At 41.7% G+C, this 19,864-nt stretch overlaps 1 protein-coding gene across 1 annotated transcript in view; it reads right to left on the bottom strand.

The window, feature by feature from the left end:
- The window catches only part of LOC147712654 (suppressor of tumorigenicity 7 protein homolog), a 1,198,755-nt gene that overhangs the window by 88,154 nt on the left and 1,090,737 nt on the right, over positions 1–19,864 (bottom strand). Inside the window, exon 14 of the mRNA XM_086923345.1 lies at positions 7,033–7,172. Coding sequence (XP_086779471.1) covers positions 7,033–7,172 — 140 coding nt within the window. The remainder of the gene's footprint in view (positions 1–7,032; positions 7,173–19,864) is intronic.

Below are 19,864 nucleotides of genomic sequence, written 5' to 3'. Positions count from 1 at the left end.
GGTTGGCTTTGTGGAGGACAACCATCTTATTCATTCCTCCCAATTGGGTTTCAGGGCGAAGCACTCTACTGAGACTTCCCTCCTTTTCTCTACAGAACTGCTTCGCCGTAAAGCTGATGATGGTCACACTGCCGCTCTGATATTACTTGACTTGAGTGCAGCTTTTGACACCGTATCGCACTCAGGGCTAATTGCTCGCTTGAGTGAGATGGGGATAGCCGGCCAAGCCTATGAATGGATGGGCTCTTTCTTAGCTGATATGACATTCCAAGTCCACTGCCCCCGTATAAATCCAAACCCAGGTGTCTTAGACAAGGGGTTCCGCAGGGCTCCATACTGAGCCCTACGCTGTTTAATCTCTATAAGGAGCCCCTTGCAAGGCTGGTGGAATCTTATGGGGTGGATATTGTCTCGTATGCAGATGATACCCAACTGGTGATTACTCTATCTCATAACCCAGTTGTGGCAGCAGAGAACTTCTCTTCCTGTCTTGTGGCACTGGCTGGCTGGATGAAAAATAACTGTCTTCGCCTCAATGGGAATAAGACGGAACCTATGGTAATCGGTCCGTCTCCCTCCATCTGGACTTCAGCCTAGTGGCCAGCTGACCTGGGCACTAAGCCCATTCCATCAGATACGGTGAAAAATCTGGGTGTACTTCTAGATTCTAACCTCTCTTATTCTCAACACATGGGGATTGTAGCCGGGAAATGCTATGGTAAACTAAAGGTCCTCCGTAAGATCTTAGATCTTCTCTCCATTAAAGCAAGGAAAACTCTAGTGCATGCCTTAGTCACTCCTCATCTCGATTATGGCAACTCATTACTCTGTGGCCTTAGTAAAAAGGGCCTGAACCAACTCCAATGTGTCCAGAATGCGGCGGCTAGGTTGGTTTTGAAACTACCTAGGAAGTCATCTGGGAAGCGTGCCCTTCAAATCTTGCACTGGCTTCCCATGCAGGAACGCATTTGGTTTAAAACCTTGTGTATTACCCACCACATCACACATGGCCGTGGCCCTACCTACCTCCAGAGTATGATGACCATACATCGTCCCAAAAGGTTGTTGAGTTACATGGGCAGCATTCAGATGGTGGTCCCTCGTATCGTAGAGCACGGATGGGAGGACGGTCCTTTAGGTTCCAAGCAAGCAAATACTGGAATGAACTTCCAATTGAACTTCGGATGGAACCTTCCGAATCGCGCTTTAGGCTGAAATTGAAGACACATTTGTTCCCCAAGGTCTAGTTGTATTAGGTGCCTCTTGTTCTTTCCTTCCTGTTCTGGGGGGCCTGCTCTGGAGTTCTGACGGAATGCATTCACAGCGCGGGGACGCACTGTTCTCCTGTGTAACCATGCGCTTAATAAATGTTTTTATTATTATTATTATGCCAAAACCTGGGCCCCTTTCTTAGCTATTCTCTCCACTGAATTCCAAGAATTGACCTGCCCACAATACCTATGCATCCTAAAATTACTCCCGGATGACACCACTATTATCCCATAAGAATGCGTATCACTGGTTCCCTTCCACTCCCCGACGTGGTGGACCTGTTGTATCATCCAGGGCACATGGGCTGACATATATCCTTCCTTTGTTTTGCTCACTGAGGAGAGGGAGTGGAGGAGGGATGGGGTTATGTTTTGATTTCTATATCGTTTCACATTATTTCTTGTTCCGTTCAGTGTTTAAAAACTGAATGCTACTCAGAACCTTCCGCCTCAGGTGGATCGCCACACTGCTCCCTTGACCTCTTGTTTTCTTAACTGGCATGAGCGCCCGCCCACAGCACTACCAATCTGTTACTATTCCCCCCTTAAGACGCGGCTGGCACAGATGGGTTGTAGGCGGCTTGCTGTGTTTAACATTGAGAGGCCCTACTCTTATCATTGTCTTGCTCGTACAGCCAGATTACCATTAGCCGGCCCGCTGGGTTGTAGGCTACTCAATTCGGTTTCTCTTCTTCGTATTCTATTAATAAAAACAGATTTAAAACTAAAGTTAAGGCTGACATCAATTTGGAGACCCCACCCTAACCGCAGTGTCCGGCAAACTGGTGGGTCCCACCCTTGTCACCATCAAAGTAAGTTGCTTCAACATCTATAACATCATGTGTTGCTGGTTTGGGAGAACATTAGCACTGAATTTTATAATGCAACCATCACTTATCTCTTTGGTGCCAATGTTAGTCTGACCACAGGAAAACTTACTGTTACAATAAGTACATAATTTAAACGGCATAGTCTCTAAACCCCTTACCCCCACAAGTTATTGTCATTTGATCTGGCATCAACGATGTCTAGCTAATTTTGTTACAAAGGGTCAACCATCGCACGGTGTCCCTGCGTGCTGAAAGTAGTGATTCCAGTGTCTCTATGGTGAAAATCTCACTTCTGTAGCATGATAATCTCGGAGCTTTTAAATATACCTCCAAACCCAATGGCTGGAAAAAATTCATTCTAAGTTGGAATCTATGTCCTGAATCTAAAAGGGTTACAGGGGCGACATCAGGTTACTTTCAAACTGAAACCTCTGCTTCGAAGAAAAAACAAGCATTTACAAGGCAACGTCTCGCCTTCGCAAAAGTTAGAGCTATTGGCATTGTAAATGACAAGCTTTTTATTTATGTGTTGGTTTTGAAAACAGATAAATAAATGGCATTGTCATTTACAATGCCAATAGCTTTAGCTCTCGCAAATGCGAGACCTATTGCATTTGCACACACACAGAGCCACACAAACACACACAGAGCCACACATACACACACACATATACACAACTGCCTCACCCACCAAGCTTGGGAGACCAGTTCCGTGGCCCTGCCCCAGCTCTCGGCCACACAGCGGCAGGGGCAGGCTCCCAGGACTCCCCGCTGGAAAGAGGTTAGAGGGCTCGTGGGGGGCAGGGGAGCAGCGCACCAGGGGTAGTAGAGGAGGGCACGGGGAGTGGTCGAGGGCACCGGGGGTGGCCACACACACACACACACAGAGCCACACACACACACACACAGCCACACACACACACAACTGCCTCACCCACCAAGCTTGGGAGACTGGTTCCGTGGCTCTGCCCCAGCTCTCTGCCACACAGCGGCAGGGGCAGGCTCCCGGGACTCCCCGCTTAAAAGAGGTTAGAGGGCTCGTGCGGGGCGGGGGGAGCAGCGCACCAGGGGTAGTGGAGGAGGGCACCCGGTATGGTTGAGCCATGTTTAGCTTAGCCAGAGAAATGTTCATACTTCTTTCTGTCCCAGCATTTCATCATCACTTTCTTAACTCCATTACAGCACCAATCATCATATTAATCACATCTGTCACCAGCATGTACCCTTTATTTTTTTACTTTTTGCAGAAAAAAACCTTTCCGGTCTGACTTTTGCTGCTTTTATCTTTTAAACCTTATTTGCAAAATGTACATTTTTTAAGTCAACGCAATAGAGTACTAAATCCTGACGTTTCATTCTAGACAAGAAATTAGATCTTCACTCCTACAAGACACACTTTGCTAAAAATGCCAGGTGCCTGCTAATATTTCTGAAAGGTATGAAACTTCATGCCTGAAGAGAACCCCAAAACAGTCAAATTCATTTTTCTTCCCAATGCTTGGTTATGACAACTCCAGTCTTACAAGGATTCCTAAAACCAACATTATCCAACAGAGCTGCCCTTGCAGAGGCATGCTCTGGCTTAGGGTCAGGAGTTTAGCTTACATGACTTATTGATATTAAATAAATCTTGGAAATGGTACGCAATATACACAAGAACTTCCAGTCTGGATTCCGTGGTCATCACATACATCCCCCAAAAAATATATATATATTTCATATTTGTGCGACAGCACTAAGAACGAGCGCACTCCCAGGAAGTTGGTTTTACAAATTGTATTTGCAGCACAAACACCCAACGCATTTCGGTCTCTCCTCAGACCTAGATCACGGGTTAGTTTCAAAGAACAACTGTCCGTCATTGATTTCCATTCACAATACCGTCATTACTTGGAACCTCACTGGCTGATGGGACCTGTAGTTGGGTGCATAATCCGGTAATATTTAAAGTGACATAATGCACAAAGTGAAAATTTCATTGAAAAATGCCATTGTGTTAGTTGAATGTGCATTGCGCAAGGACAGGCATTTGTGATAAAAACCATGCAATGAAAATGTGGAGGCAAATGCCATGCGATTTTCTTATGCTTATAATGTTCTCAATTGTTTATTAAAAAATGACATGCAACTTTATTGTCCAATTTTACAGTCACACCCTCAAGTGGGTAACTCCCTTTGATCGATTTTCTAAAAATTCCATTTGTTGTTTCTCAGTACCAATTCGGAAATTTCCAACCGGGTCTGCTTATTATCTTATTTATTTTATACTTTCATAATTCGTTTTCAAAAAGGTCATACCATCTAGTGGGTTAATGCATCCCTGATATCCAGGATAAGTATTTCTTCAAATTTTGGAAATGTATCTTTGTTTATATATATCTTCAGAGACGAGCACTTACACACGTTGACCCGGATCTCATATTTTACCATTGGCCACCACTGTGTACTTAATATATGTGATCCCATAGTTGGAAAAACATGTGGTTGTGATAACTTTTGCACCTTTGAGTAAAAACCCACTGTGCTACATTACCAACTTAGAGAGCCAGGAGGCAAAGTTCTACTTGAGAGGTTCCGAGGCTGCGTGAACTCTGCTTGCAGACCGACCCTGCCTATTAATTCGGCTCACGGAAAGGGAAGCCGTGAAATAATTATTAGGAGTTGTTTTTTACCCCCTATAATAGAGGTCTTCATTGGCCTTACAAAACAACTGCGTATCTCCCAAATCACGCATTAAAGTACTAGACATCGCATATGGGATCAGTGTGAGGGAGGAGTTAATGGGAGGGTACTGGCACTCTTTTAGGAACAAACAGATATTACGGTAGTGCTTACCAGTACGTATGTATTTCCATTTAAAAGCACAGTATGGTGATTACAAGCAGTGCCATTGGGCGAATCTCCTCTTTTATTGGACCAACCCTGTTATCTGAGGACTTGAGCTGTTTTCCACATGTTGCTGTAAAGTGTCTGTCCATTTCCAGACAGAGGGACCAAGACCTGGTGCGATGCACCCCAACAAGCAGGAGGCTGGTGTTTGTGTGCATCCGCTCGTACAGGAGACTTCTCCTGATTTCCGATGCAACCCTGATCTGACGCAGCGCAGAGAAGCTTCAGGCCGGCGGGAGACAGGGCAAGTCGCCACCCGAGCACATCCTCGGACCATTAGCATCCCCAGTGAGATTCAGCACCCCCCTGAGATTCAGCAACCCTCCTTTCACTCCGTACCTTGCTGAACACCTCCAGGTCATCGTCCTCGTCAAAATCCAACGCATCAGTGCACAGGGGCGACGTGGCGGGTAGGGCTCCCGGGGGCTGGGTTTGGGACGTGGCGGCGCAAGGGAGACTGGGGCGCTCCCCCAGTAGGTTCAACTCGCTGGACCTCGGGGCCGGCTGACATGGCCCCGGGCAGCGACTTTGTCGTCCAGAGAGCGATTCTGGCGGCTGCCTTCCAGCGCAATGTAAGGCGTTGTGTGAGCAGGACCGGATGAAAGGTCCTGGCGCAGCCGCGGCAACAAACAGCTGATCCGGGGGAGAAGGCAGGGCGCTGTACCGGCAGGAAGATACGGGCAATGTCAGTCCAGCAGTGCTTTCTGCTGCACAGAGAAGCATAAACCTTGGATTTTAACAGCGCAAATAGGGGGGCTGCATTTCCCAATAGATCTAGACCCATTCTGAAAGCGAAAGTAAACTGCTTCAGTCACAGCACATACACAAGGCAGAGATGCCTCGCCATCACAAAACCACTGGGCGTGCTTAAAGGGCTTTAGAGTAGCACTTAAATTCAAAACCAGGGGCGTACACAGCCCCTGCAGTCCCTTCAGAGTGTGAAGATTTATTTACGGAGAAAAGGAAAGCAAAGGAGAAATGAGTCGACAGCGTGTCTTGCTCATGCGCCCAGTACACGCCAGTAAGCTCCCTGATTGGCTGAAAATAAAGGGTCCACCAATCACAAAGCATATTTGGTAGTTGCCAACCAATCAGAGAGCCGACTGGTCCGTGCAGACAGCGTGAGTAAGACACTCCGTAGAGATCAAAGACTCGCCATCTGTTTTCATTAACAAAAGGGGCGGGACTTAAAAAAAGACACGGACCGCCCCGAATCGCATTCCGACGGGGAAAGAGTGATTGACAGCCAATCTCTTCCAATGGCTAGCCTCCATTTATGGAGCTAGCCAATGGAAGAGAAGGCGGGACAAAGCCCCACACTGTAGGATCATAAGATTTCGCCTGCGCGAGCACTGCTGCGCAGTGCTACGGCCTGGGAAAACCTAAAAAATAACTTGTACACGACCCACACTAAATAGCAGGAGTGAGCAGAGCACATGCTGCAAACATTTTCTCTGAATATGTTATTTAACCTTTCATAAAGCAAAGCAAAGTCAATATTTTGACCTGGGATTTAAAAAGAATCAGCATCTTTAGCTCCCTAGCGTTACACTTTTGTGGTACTTCAGCTCCATAAAATGTCTCTTAAAACAGACTCTTGTCTGCTGTTGATAATACATACCTTAATAGAGTAGCGTTTCCAATTAACGTGAGGAGTCTTGAGTAAACTAGTTTCATAAAATGTAACAGTATTAATAACTCAAAAATCAATCTACATATTGGCACCTAGTAGTAGAGTAAATAATAATTGTTAAGTGCCTCTGGAGGCAGACCGCTCATTTGTGAACATATTACAAGGTCGGCAATGCAAATAATACAACATGCGATTGTCAATAACATGGTTTTACTAAAGTCACAAAAGTGGCAAAATGGTTGACGGATTAAAATATTGGAAAGAACCAAGTGTTTATTTTACATGTTTCCCTCCACTCCCTGCCCTCAATGATGGATTGCAGAAAAAAATTATTAGGCCTAAATATTATAGCGTGGTGCACCCAAATTTACTTTGTACTTTACATGTTAATTGACGCAGGGTTACTTACCGCTTTAGCAAAAATTCCCATAAGTTCAGGGAACTGGTGAGTAAGAAGTGTTAACATTGCAGTGAAGGAGCACAGCCCAGCAGTGAAATGGATGAAAAATGGGAGCTCTTTCTTTGGGTAGATGGAGACTTCGTGAAATGCTGCAAGAAAGTGAGAACCATAAATGATGATGCATTTTACACGACTGATGAGTGGCGAAGCCTCAAATATACATTAATGCCTCTTGCCCTGCAGATTACTTTTTCTGCATGTGCATATATGGTTTACACCATGCGGTTCTACATGAACATTATTTATACACAATTATTTAAGCAGACTCAAAGAACAATCTCATCGCATAGACCCACAGAGCGAAACAACGAAGGTCTAGTGGATGATCGTGGCCTAGAAAACCCAGAAGAGGAAGCTGTGCTATCGGAGAAGGCATGCATTTTGGCCTTAGTAATTAATTAGCAATCTGTTTTTATTACCACATTCGCCCTAATGCTACAAATAACATTCTTTGTTGGGCCACAATGCAAGGGTACATTTCTAGGTTCTACTCCTGCACAGGTTCACTGACTCGTTGCAATAGTGATGATGTCTCACACCACCACTATTGCAACAGGGAAGGGGCATCATGGCCCACTAGAAAGCTTTGCTTCTTGTTATTCATATCCACTTTGCACGCTCAATAATGGCAATTAACATTGCGAGTGACAGAAAATGTGTTTTTTTCTTGCTCACAACAATGAAACACACCAACATCGACATTGCCCCTGGAGGGTTTTATGATGAAATATCGACCAAAAAAATGTTGTAGAACAAAAACATCCTTCAAAAAATATCGAATATATATATTCATTGAAAAAACCATAGGTTTCACACACGTTATAGTTAGGACTTAGCATTTAAAAAACCTTGCAAATTTATTGAAAAAACCCTGGTTTTCACACATTATAGTTATCTGAACATTTCGCTCATACAAAACCTTTGAAATTCCTCCGGTATAGTTAGCACAGCTAACTATAACTTGCGCACCCGCAATGCACTGCTGATGACATCACATATAACATCACTCATGACATGGTCAGTGACATCACTGGTGCATCAGTGCAATGCGGGCGCGCAAGTTATAGTTAGCTGAGCTAACTATAACGGAGGAATTTCAAAGGTTTTGTATGAGAGAAATGTCCAGCTAACTATTACCTGTGAAAACTAGTTTTTTTTCAATGAATTTGCAAGTTTTTTTTAATGCTAATTCCTAACTACAACGTGTGTGAAACCTATGGTTTTTTCAATGAATTTGCAAGGTTTTTTCAATGCTAATTCCTAACTATAACGTTTGTGAAACCTATGGTTTTTTCAGTGAATTTCAAAGGTTTTGTAAATGATAAGTTATAAATGTATTAATTATTATCTCTCTCTTTTTAAACTAATTTCTTATATTTTAATATAAATATTTATTTGTTTTACATTTTTTAGATTATATTTCATATTCTTATTATAAAATAATAAAACTAAATTGCAAAGTAATTTTGGGATTAATTATTGCTTCACTTCGGTTGCAAGTATAACAATTCCAGCAATGCTCTGAGGCCCAATGCTCACAAAGCTGTATCAATCCTTACACCTGCTTCAAGCATGTGCAAGGTGTTGACGCAGCATAACCTCAAAAGTGACTGAATGAAATGTTATACATTTCAGTCACTTTTAGGAGGCATTGCTGCACCCCCTACTGCACAGGAAAGCCTCTTCTGGCGCACGGCTTTACAATGTAATGCACCCTCCAGATGTGTCACATTGTTAATAGCACACACCATGGCACATCTTTGGCACCACCACTGTGTCACAAAAGTGACGCAACGGCTGTGTAAAAGAGGCACAAGGGGATTGTAAATCCTCCGCTAACACATACAAATTTAACCAGGCAGTTTCACCAGCAGCGCAAATTGAAGCATAGACTTCTAACATATTTATGTACATATGTTACATTCAAGTGCTTTGCACATACTACAGTATACTATAGGTAAACACCTTATAGATTTAGCTGTAGCACTTCCTTATAGTTCTGCACTTTCACATTCTCCATACACTAGTAATATATTCATTCATTCATGAACTACACATTAATTTTGACAAACTTTTACACACTAACATAGAAATATATTATTTCTTTGAGCAGTGAAGGTAGTTCTAAAAAGTACTATTTTTTTTGTTTTGTATTTTTTTGTGTTTTCTCAACAAATTCCAAGCGGAACAAAAGAATGAAAAAAAAGATCAACTAATGTTGAGGACAGCAATGATCCTGTATCCTGCGTTTTATCAGGTCGATAAACGTTAGTGTTATGGGGAACAGTCTATCGCAATAAATGCAAAGAAATTTAACTTTAGCAAAGTCAGAATCAATATGTGGGTGTGGACTGCTTGCTGAAAATGCTGCTGCAGTGCTTGGTGTAGCAGCAGGTGGGGTCTCGTACAACCTCCGTCTTTCAGCTCGAGCAAAGTTCTTGGGGTGCAAGTTCGTCACGTGTTGCACCATATTTGCTGTGCCAAAGGAGTATTTTTTTACATGGATCACCCCTTGAAAGAGTTGTTTGGCAAATTTTACAGGTTACTTTTGCAGCATTAACCTTTTTTTGACCTTCTGGAAAAGTGAAAAACTTCCAAATTAGAGCTTCTTTCCTCTTCTTTGGAGGATCTTCACAAATTAAATCTCCCTCTGAAGAACTACTGGAAGATGACTCCATTGCTCTTATTATGGTGATCTTCCTTCTATTTGAGAAGATTCTCACAACAAATGCTTCTTCTTAGAAAGTCAAAGTCGAATAATTATAATGAGACGGAACTTTCAACACTCGCAATAGGAAAAGTTACGAACCAATCAAATCTCTACTTTTAAAGTCACATGGCATTGTGTACGCTTATGATGCGCTTGCGCAGCTCTTTCAATACGAGTATGCATGATCTTCTACCGCGATTTGTGTAATTCTTTTTAAAAGTAATATTGGATTATTAAAAGTATTAAAAAAAAATCATAGTTATCCCAAATGTCTGCCCTTAGTATCTACATTAAATACATAAATAAATGTTTTAAACCAAGTAGAAACATTGCCCCCTTTCGCATACAGAACGCCGGACATGACGTCACACCGAAGCTTTAATGCGGCGCGTATCGTCAAAGCATATTCGTACTGTATGCGCGGGTACTAGCTGAGTATGATAAGCATTACAAACTATGGTGCGATCACACTCTCAGTGACAAATCAGAGCTCAGGGCGCGCGAAGGAGAATGATTAGAAGTGCTGACTCATTGCAGATCCAATTCTGGGCCTGCCTCTCCGTACATTATAACACCGCCCCCATCTCTCTCTGTTGTTAATTGTTAGTGCACACACTCGAACTTGCACATGCGCGGTGCACGCCCGCTCACACTACCCACATGCCACCACCAAGCATGCTTGCTATCATTTAGGTTAGATACCAATACATTAGCCAATGTGATCTCCCCCAGGGCCATCATTCTTATAGACTGTGAAAACCCTGCCAATGACGGCCCTGGGCTTCGTTTGGTCAGTCCCCGCGGTTCCCATATAATGTGGGCACTGACGTGAGCACGCTCTCTTTTGCCTGCCTCTGCTGCAATGAGACACAGACTGTCGAAAACACCCCAGACTCAGCGAAACCACAGCCTTTCAAGACACGGCAAAAGACGACAGAAACAAAGGTAAGAGAAGACGTCACAACATCAGCCTCCACTGTAAATTGTATATGCATAATACTATTTTTTTATCCTTCATATGGCTTTCCTACCCCTCAATGGTTTTAAATTGTACTTACATAATAGAAATATTTCTTTATAAGTCACGAGGTCCTATACACCTCTAATCTTAAAAATTGTGCGTGCATACATTTCTGTGTCGTATTTCTGTACTGTGCCACGTGCTTAGGCCTCTATTATTATTAATTGTGCATCCATGATAGCACTTTTTTTTCTGCGTCACGACGCCGTCCCAGGCCTTTATTAACTTATCGATCTTCCTTTGTTTGCTGAAGCTGCAACAGTCTTAACTACGGAATATTAAGCACCCACATTAAAATTCACTTTTGATGGTAGTTATGCAACTCAGTTTCAATGACTAATCAAAATCTCCTTTTGTTTCCTTCACCAAACATCGTTCAGAAGCAACTACGGCCTATCAAGCAACAGCAAAGGAATTCTCTGCAACTTATTGAATATACTTTGGCGTATAGAAGCAGAGTTCAAGTTGAGTGGTGAACGCTGGTGGCCGCACTCTTTATACAAGGTAAGCACAGCAGCCTAGATCTCCAAACCCTTCATAGGAATGCATTAGAAATAAGTCGGCATAACGGGCGCCAGTAACGCAGTAGGCACTTCCATATAGACACCACTTGAACGCGGCACTATAACAAGTAAAATGTACCAGGTACACTGCACTCGTAAAACTGTAGTGTAACTTTTATTTATGAAAGGAGAGTGGGCCATATTATCAAACCTTGGCAACAGAATTATCACCACTTTAACGTCAGGAAAGTGGCGATAATGGGTATGATAATATACTCTATGGAATTCCAATCGAAGCTCATGTTAGATCTGAAGGACATCTGACATGAGCTTCGATTGGAATTCCATAGAGCATATTATCAAACCCATTATCGCCACTTTAGCGACACTTTCCTGGCGATAAAGTGGCAATAATTTTTGTCGTGCAAGCTTGATATTATGGCCCAGAGAGCGTAGTGTACAACAGCTTCTCTGTAAAATGTATAATTACCTCAGAGCAGTGACAACAGATAGGTTACAACAGTCTGACAAACAGATCATCAACCTTATTATGCCACTTTTGAGTCACTTTTAACATAGGTAAACTGATGCAAAGAGCTAGTAAATCTACGTCTGGTTCAACAAAAAATCTCAACTCCAGACTCTGCGACACAGACTTAATGTTGTTTTCTCTCTCTCTCTCTCTCTCTCTCTCTCTCTCTCTCTCTCTCTCTCTCTCTCTCTCTCTGTGTGACATCATTTCTCTTTCTCTCTTAAACTTAGACACTGCTGTCTGCTTCGACGTGTAGAAGATCTACTCAACTAAAGTTGTGAACTCCACTTCCTAATGTGTTTGGCGCGAAGTTTACAAAACGGTAAGCACAGAGGCCTAGATCTATAAATACTTCATAGGAATACATTAGAAATAATTCGGCATAACGGGCGTCAGTTACGCAGTAGACACTTCCATATAGACACCACTTGAACGCGGCACTATAACAAGTAAAATGTACCAGGTACACTGCACTCGTAAAACTGTAGTGTTGGCTTTATTTCTGAAACCAGAGAGGGCCATATTATAAACCCTTGGCGACAAAATTATCGCAACTTTATCGGCAGCAAATTGCCGCTAAAGTGGCCATAATAGGTTTGTTAATATTCTCTATGGAATTCCAATCGAAGCTCATGTTAGATATGAAGGACATCTGACATGACCTTCGATTGGAATTCCATAGAGCACATTATCAAACCCATTATCGCCACTTTAGCGACACTTTCCTGCCAATAAAGTGGCAATAATTTTTGTCGCCCAGGCTTAATATTATTTCTCAGAGTGCGTAGTGTACAGCAGCTTCTCGGTAAAATGTATAATTACCTCCGAGAAGTGACAACAGATCGGTTACAACAGTCTGACAAACAGATCATCAACCTTATTAAGCCACTTTTGAGTCACTTTTAACATGGGTAAAGTGATGCAAAGAGCTAGTAAATTGACATCTGGTTCAACAAAAAATCCCAACTCCAGACTCTGCGACACAGTTTCAATGTTTTCTCTCTCTCTCACTCTCTGTGACATCATTTCTCTATCTCTCTTAAACTTAGACACTGCTGTCTGCTTGGACGTCTAGAAGATCAGCCCACCTGAAGTGGTCCATCCCAGTGCCTGCAGTGTTTGGCCGCAAGCTTTATACAACGGTAAGCACACAGACCTAGATCTACAAATCCTTCATAGGAATGCATTCGAAATAAGTCGCCATAACGGGCGTCAGTAACGCAGTAGGCACTTTCATTTAGACACCACTTGAACGCGGCATTATAACAAGTAAAATGTACCAGGTACACTGGGCTCGTAAAACTGTAGTGTAACTTATTTGTGAAAGGAAAGAGGGCCATATTATCAAACCTTGGCAACACAATTATCGCCACTTTATCGTCAGGAAAGTGGCGATAATGGGTTTGATAATATACTCTATGGAATTCCAATCAAAGCTAATGTTAGATGTGAAGGACATCTGACATGAGCTTCGATTGGAATTCCATAGAGCATATTATCAAACCCATTATCGCCACTTTAGCTACACTTTCCTGCCGATAAAGTGGCAATAATTTTTGTTGTACAAACTTGATGTTATGGCCCAGAGTGCGTAGTGTACAGCCGCTTCCCGGTAAAATGTATAATTACCTCCGAGCAGTGGCAATAGATAGGTTACAACAGTCTGACAAACAGATCATCAACCTTATTTCGCCACTTTTGAGTCACTTTTAACATGGGTAAAGTGATGCAAAGAGCTAGTAAATCTGCGTCTGGTTCAACAAAAAAAGCTCAACTCCAGACTCTGCGACACAGTTTCAATGTTGTTTTCTCTGTCACTCTCTGTAACATAATTTCTCTATAACTCTTAAACTAGACACTGCAGTCTGCTTGGACGTCTAGAAGATCAGCCCACCTGAAATTGTCCATCCCGGTGCCTGCAGTGTTTGGCCGCAACTTTATACAATGGTAAGCACACAGGCCTAGATCTACAAATCCTTCATAGGAATGCATTAGAAATAAGTCGCAATAACGGGCGTCAGTAACGCAGTAGGCACTTCCATATAGACACCACTTGAACGGGGCACTATAACAGAACTGGAATGTACGAGTCACACTGCACACGTAAAACTGTAGAGTTACCACAACTTGTAATGCTTCAGCTCATTTACCCACATCTACATAATTCTAAACTCTAATTTTCTTTTTTCTTTTGCAGATTACCAATCGGACACCTTTTGGAACCCATTTCACAATTTCTTTATAACATTGTTTAACTTATTTTGCCAGTTCTAATATAGTTATAATTGAGTTTGGTTTATATTTATTGTTTAATAAAAGTTAATTTAAAAAACTACATACTTCTTTTATTTTGTGGGGGAGGGGTATGACGGTCCACAATAAAAATAATGTTGAAATACTATAGTAAGATATTCAAGACTAGGATTGAAAACTACTTCGTTCTAACTAACTGATATAATAAATACAACGGTGAGAAACTACTAAAATGGCGGTGGATGGAGTATGTAATCACCGTTTGGTGCCTCGGCACTACCTTTCAAATAAATATATAAAAATATGACTACTAATACTGTATAAAAGTACAGCACCGGATGAATCACACGAACTGGAAAAAGAAAGCGACAGATTTACTAACTGATATAAAGAAAGGTTTGCTTGTTGAACATGAAGAAAAAAACGTGAACTTCGAAACAACGCTGATCATGCGAAGAGAGTACAACTGCTACACCAAAAAAAAGGAAAGCTCTACATACAAAAAGCAATACATTATCGCCGCTTTTATCGACAGGAAACTGCTGATAAAGCGGCGATAATGTGCTTGATAATAGGCCCTTGTAACTTCCCATAGCAGCCCAGGTCCTAACCTAGACTGCTATGGTTATTCGAAAGCACATATTATCAAGCCCATTATCTCCGCTTTATCGGCAGTTTCCTGCCAATAAATGCGACGATAATGTATCGCCTTTTGTTGATAATATGGACCATTGCTCTTTTTTTTTGACCAGTAAACTTAGGTGTATATTATCAAGGACCGGTGTTAAAATTCAACACCGGATGAATCACACGAACCGGGAAAAGAAAGCGACAGATTTACTAACTGATATAAAGAAAGGTTTCCTTGTTGAACTTGAAGAAAAAGAAAACGTGGGCTTCGAAACTACGCTCGGCATGCGAAGAGAGCACAACTGCTACACCAAAAAAAAAAAAATATTAATAATACTGAGTTTATACAGTGCCTGGTTACACTAGCCAGTGTGTCCCCGCGCTATAAAAAGAAGGAAAGCTTTACATATAAAAGGTGATACATTATCGCCGCTTTTATCGACAGGAAACTGCTGATAAAGCGGCGATAATGTGCTTGATAATAGGCCCTTGTAACTTCCCATAGCAGCCCAGGTTCTGATCCTAACCTAGGCTACTATGGTTATTCACAAGTACATATTATCAAGCCCATTATCTCTGCTTTATCAGCAGTTTCCTGCCAATAAATGCGAAGATAATGTATCGCCTTTTGTTGAGAATATGGACCATTGCTTTTTTTTTTTGACCAGTAAACTTAGGTGCATATTATCAAGGACTGGTGTTAAAATTATCACCGTTTTATTTGCAAGAAACTGCTGATAAAACGGCAATAATGAGCTTCATAATACGGCCTTGTTATTTCCCTTAGAACCACATGATAGCACCAGAACATAGGCTTCTATGGGACTTAACGGGGACGTATTATCAAGCCCACCCTCCCAACATTGATAAAAAACTCCAGACAATGCAGATACCCGGAGCTAGAAGGTCATTTAAATATCACTGCCCCAGAAATGTGGCGTTCCCCACAACGTGTACGGGGACAGAGAGAGAGAGCTCAAAACATATATATTTTTTTTTTAAAAGACCCGAGGGGGGAGTAGGACCCTAACCCCCCCCCCGCATACTTCAAAATAAAACCAGAGGAGTGCCGTTCCCCGGTGCTCGGGGCACCTTACAAGCCCCCATTATGCAGAAAAATTGCCCCCGTAATTTACCCCCAGGGGACCTAATGAATAAAACAGACTTCTACTTTTTTTTCACCTTTTCCACCGCGTACAAGTACTGCATGAGTACCACGCCATTATTTATTTTCTTTTAAATAAAAATTGACCCTAACCCTTTCGATGCTCATGACGAGCTCAGCTCGTCATGAGGCACAGTTGAGCTGTGCTTATGACGAGCTGAGCTCGTCATGAAACTATAGTATTCAAGCAATTTCAGCACAGGAGGGGAAAAGTCACAGCAGCCAAGGTGTTAAAGATCCATGTACCACCCCCTGACCAAGACTATAGGCTCAGAATGTTTCTACCCTGCCCCCTTTCCTTATTTCTCAACTTTTTTTACTGTTTTCTTGTGACTCTGCTCTTCCGACAAACAACATGGCTGCCAATACTTCCTGGTTTGGAGTATTGACAGCCAATCAGCATGCAGCTCCTGCTCGTAATTGTAGGTATTTACATACGCGTACGCCGCGATTTTTCTTTAAAAAAATTAAAATAAAAAATAGAGCCTAAACATTCATATCCGACCCTCTAAGCAAGCCTAGAGGGTCAGAATATATCTACCCTACCCCCTTCCCTTATTTCTCAACCTTGTTTTACTGTTTTCTTCAGACTTGGTTCTACAGAGGCACAACTTGGCCGCCAACACTTCCTGGTTTCAAGTGTTGACAGACAGTTCATAGCCAATCAGCATGCAGCTCGCGCTCGTAATTGAACAGATTTCAGTACGCGTACTGAACTCCGACTCTAGATATCGCTATGATTTTACTTGCAATTTTCTCAAAAACTACTGAACGGATTCACACCATTTAACAAAAAGCACAATCTGCTAACAGAACTCTACCTCTCTGCCAAAGTTCGTGTAATTCCGTTCAGCCGTTCGGGCTGTAGCCCTGGCTAAAGGGCCCTATGGAAAATTGCATGGGGAGAACACGTTTTGGGACCCCCTTTTTTTTCTCAGCCCCCACTTGAGGAATCCCCCCAAAACTTTCAGGGAAGGAGCGGAGCAGGCCATCTTCTTTGAGAAATTTGCGAAGAATTATCAACTGGGGCCAAAGTTAGTCCCAATAGAATGTTGCGGATTTCCTATGGAAACTAGGTCCTAACTATAACTACCTACTGGCGATCGCCAGTAGGTAATTAATAAATATATATATATTCACTGAAAAAACCAGTTATAGTTAGGAATTAGCATTTAAAAAACCTATTAAATTCACTAAACAAACCATAGGTTTCACATCAGTTATAGTTAGCTGGAAAATTTTACTGACATAAAACCATTGAAATTCAACGTTATAGTTAGTTGGACTCACTATAACTTGCGCGTGTAATGCACTGCTGATGACGTCACATATTACATCACTCATGACATGGTCAGTGACATCACTCATGACATCACTGATGACACCATCCAGTGAATGTGTGGCTTTCTGAAAAATAAATATATTTTATATATGTATATGTAAAGGTCGATGGAACAATAAATGTTTAAATAAGTGTGTAAATGGATGTTTTTAAAAAAAAAAAATGATTGATTAACTGGCTTATTAAGTGTATCTTAGTGAATACATATATTAACGATTAATGTTTAAATATTTAAATATATGTATCAGTGTTTCACTTTGTGTATAAATGGCTGCATGGGTTGGTGAGTAGCTACATATGTGTGTATATAGATTATTAGATGTTTTTTTAGTATCAGTATGAGTGTCTGTATGGTTTGGTGGGAGTGTTACTTAGCACATAGATGCATCAATGACTGACTCACTGTATGTTTTTTGAAGACGGCATATGTGCAGGACTGTATCGGTGGATGAGTGTGCATATGCGTGTGTTAGTGAGTGAATGACTGTCTCATTAGTGTCTTTATCAGTAAGTACATATGTTTTAATCTAGTGTATGTGAGTATTGATGTATATGAGTGAGTATATGTGAGAGTGAGAGATTGAAAGAGTTCATGTTTAAATAATTGTGTGTTTCTATAAGTGATTGTTTAAGAGAGTAAGTATATGTAAGTTTCCTTAGAAGTAAGGTGGTAGTGTGTGTTTAGCTGTATATGCAAATAAATGGATGTTCAATAGTTTATTTGCATGTGTGAGTATGTGTGTGAGTAACGTTTGGATGACTGTCGGTGTGTAACAGGATGTATAGGTGTATCACTACATATGATGAGTATATATATGTATGAGTGACTATATAGAACTGTTGGTGAATGAGTGAATGTGTATATAGATGGTGGAATTATTGAATTGGTTGTTGTAACTTGTATGGGTATCTCCATTTTAAAAAAATTTTTAATTTATATTTTTCAATATGTGTTTTCATGGGTTACATTACAGTGAAAGGAGGTCTGTCACTCTGTCACAAGGATGATGTCATCAGTGATGTCATGAGTGATGTCACTGACCATGTCATGAGTGATGTAATATGTGACGTCATCAGCAGTGCATTACACGCGCAAGTTATAGTGAGTCCAACTAACTATAACGTTGAATTTCAATGGTTTTATGTCAGTAAAATTTTCCAGCTAACTATAACTGATGTGAAACCTATGGTTTGTTTAGTGAATTTAATAGGTTTTTTAAATGCTAATTCCTAACTATAACTGGTGTGAAACCTATGGTTTTTTCAGTGAATTTCATAGGTTTTTTAAATGCTAATTCCTAACTATAAGTCTCACTTTATAAGTAAGACTGTTAGCGCTCTAGTTGTTTAGAACACTCTGATACATTCTGTCATTGGGCTACAGTTGGGCTATTTTTGAGCTATATTTTTTTTTTGTCTCTGGTGGCCATCTTTGGGCTACATTGGGCTACATTGGGCTACATTTGGGCTACATTTTTGCTCTAACATATATAAAGCCCAATGTAGCACAATACATTTTTTTCCAAAGTTAATTTTCGTAAAAAGCACTTCAGAATAGGGCTACCTGTCCCTACAATTTCCCCCCTTTTTTTTTTTTGTGTGCTCCTGATGCGCGCCCCGGGGAGCGTCCCAAAAAGCATACTTCTATGAAGCGCCCCGAGGCGCGCTCCGGGGAGCGTCCGGAGAGCGCCAATATCGCGAACAAAAACATGATCGTGACGTATCGCGTAGCCGCGTCTGCGTGATACGCACGGCGTAAGCGCACCCGGAAGCACTCGAGCGAATACGATCGCGCAACGTAGGCGTCTGACACGCTTACGCGGCGCGCCTCTGGCCGCGCCCCGCGGCGCGTCACGTAAGCGCGTCGGGTCATGTGACCAGAAAATAACACTTTTCATTGCTTCATAACAGTTTTGGTTTCATAATGATGAAGCCCATGGTCATGTGACCTGTAAATAACACTTTTCATTGGTTCAATAATTATTTTTTTCTAAATTTAGAGAAACCCACCCATTTCTCTCACTATTGATTTGCACTTGGAGAGAGCAAGAGGTGTTTTGTGAATTTTGAACTCATTACTTTCCTGATCTACAGCAATGACTGCAAGGGAGTCATCCAGCAGTGATTCAGAAAACAAAGAACCACTTCATCTGGAAATTTTATGACATCCCTGAAGGACAAATAAAAGTTAATGCAAGTAAAGTAACTTGTAAAATATGTGGAAGTATTTTATCCAGAGGCAATCCTCTAAAAAAATACAGCTTTGGAAATGCCAATTTAATTAGGCATGTCAAAAGAAGACACCCCAACAATTACTCCAGGGAGAGTGTCAGGGAGCTGGCAGAGAAGGCACGAAGAGATGGCAGCAGCACCTCCACTGGTGGAGCAACACCTTCAGGTTCAACACGTGCAAGAATGGTCCCTAACATCCAGCCGGTATTTGCAGGAATAAAATTTTTATGCAAGGACTGTGACGAACTACTCTGTTACGGGGAGCAGAGCGTTGAACTCATTGCAATAAAGAAACAGGAACACCAATGCTCTCCCCGTCCCTAAATTTTCTCATTTTTTTGCTCCTGTTGAGCATTTTTTGAATCACTGTTTTTGTTTTTCCCCTGTAAAAAA

This window comes from Lissotriton vulgaris, chromosome 5, assembly GCF_964263255.1.
Source record: "Lissotriton vulgaris chromosome 5, aLisVul1.2, whole genome shotgun sequence".
NCBI lineage: Eukaryota > Metazoa > Chordata > Amphibia > Caudata > Salamandridae > Lissotriton > Lissotriton vulgaris.
The sequence above is the reverse complement of the archived record's forward strand: the minus strand, read 5'-3'. Positions and strand labels throughout refer to the sequence as shown.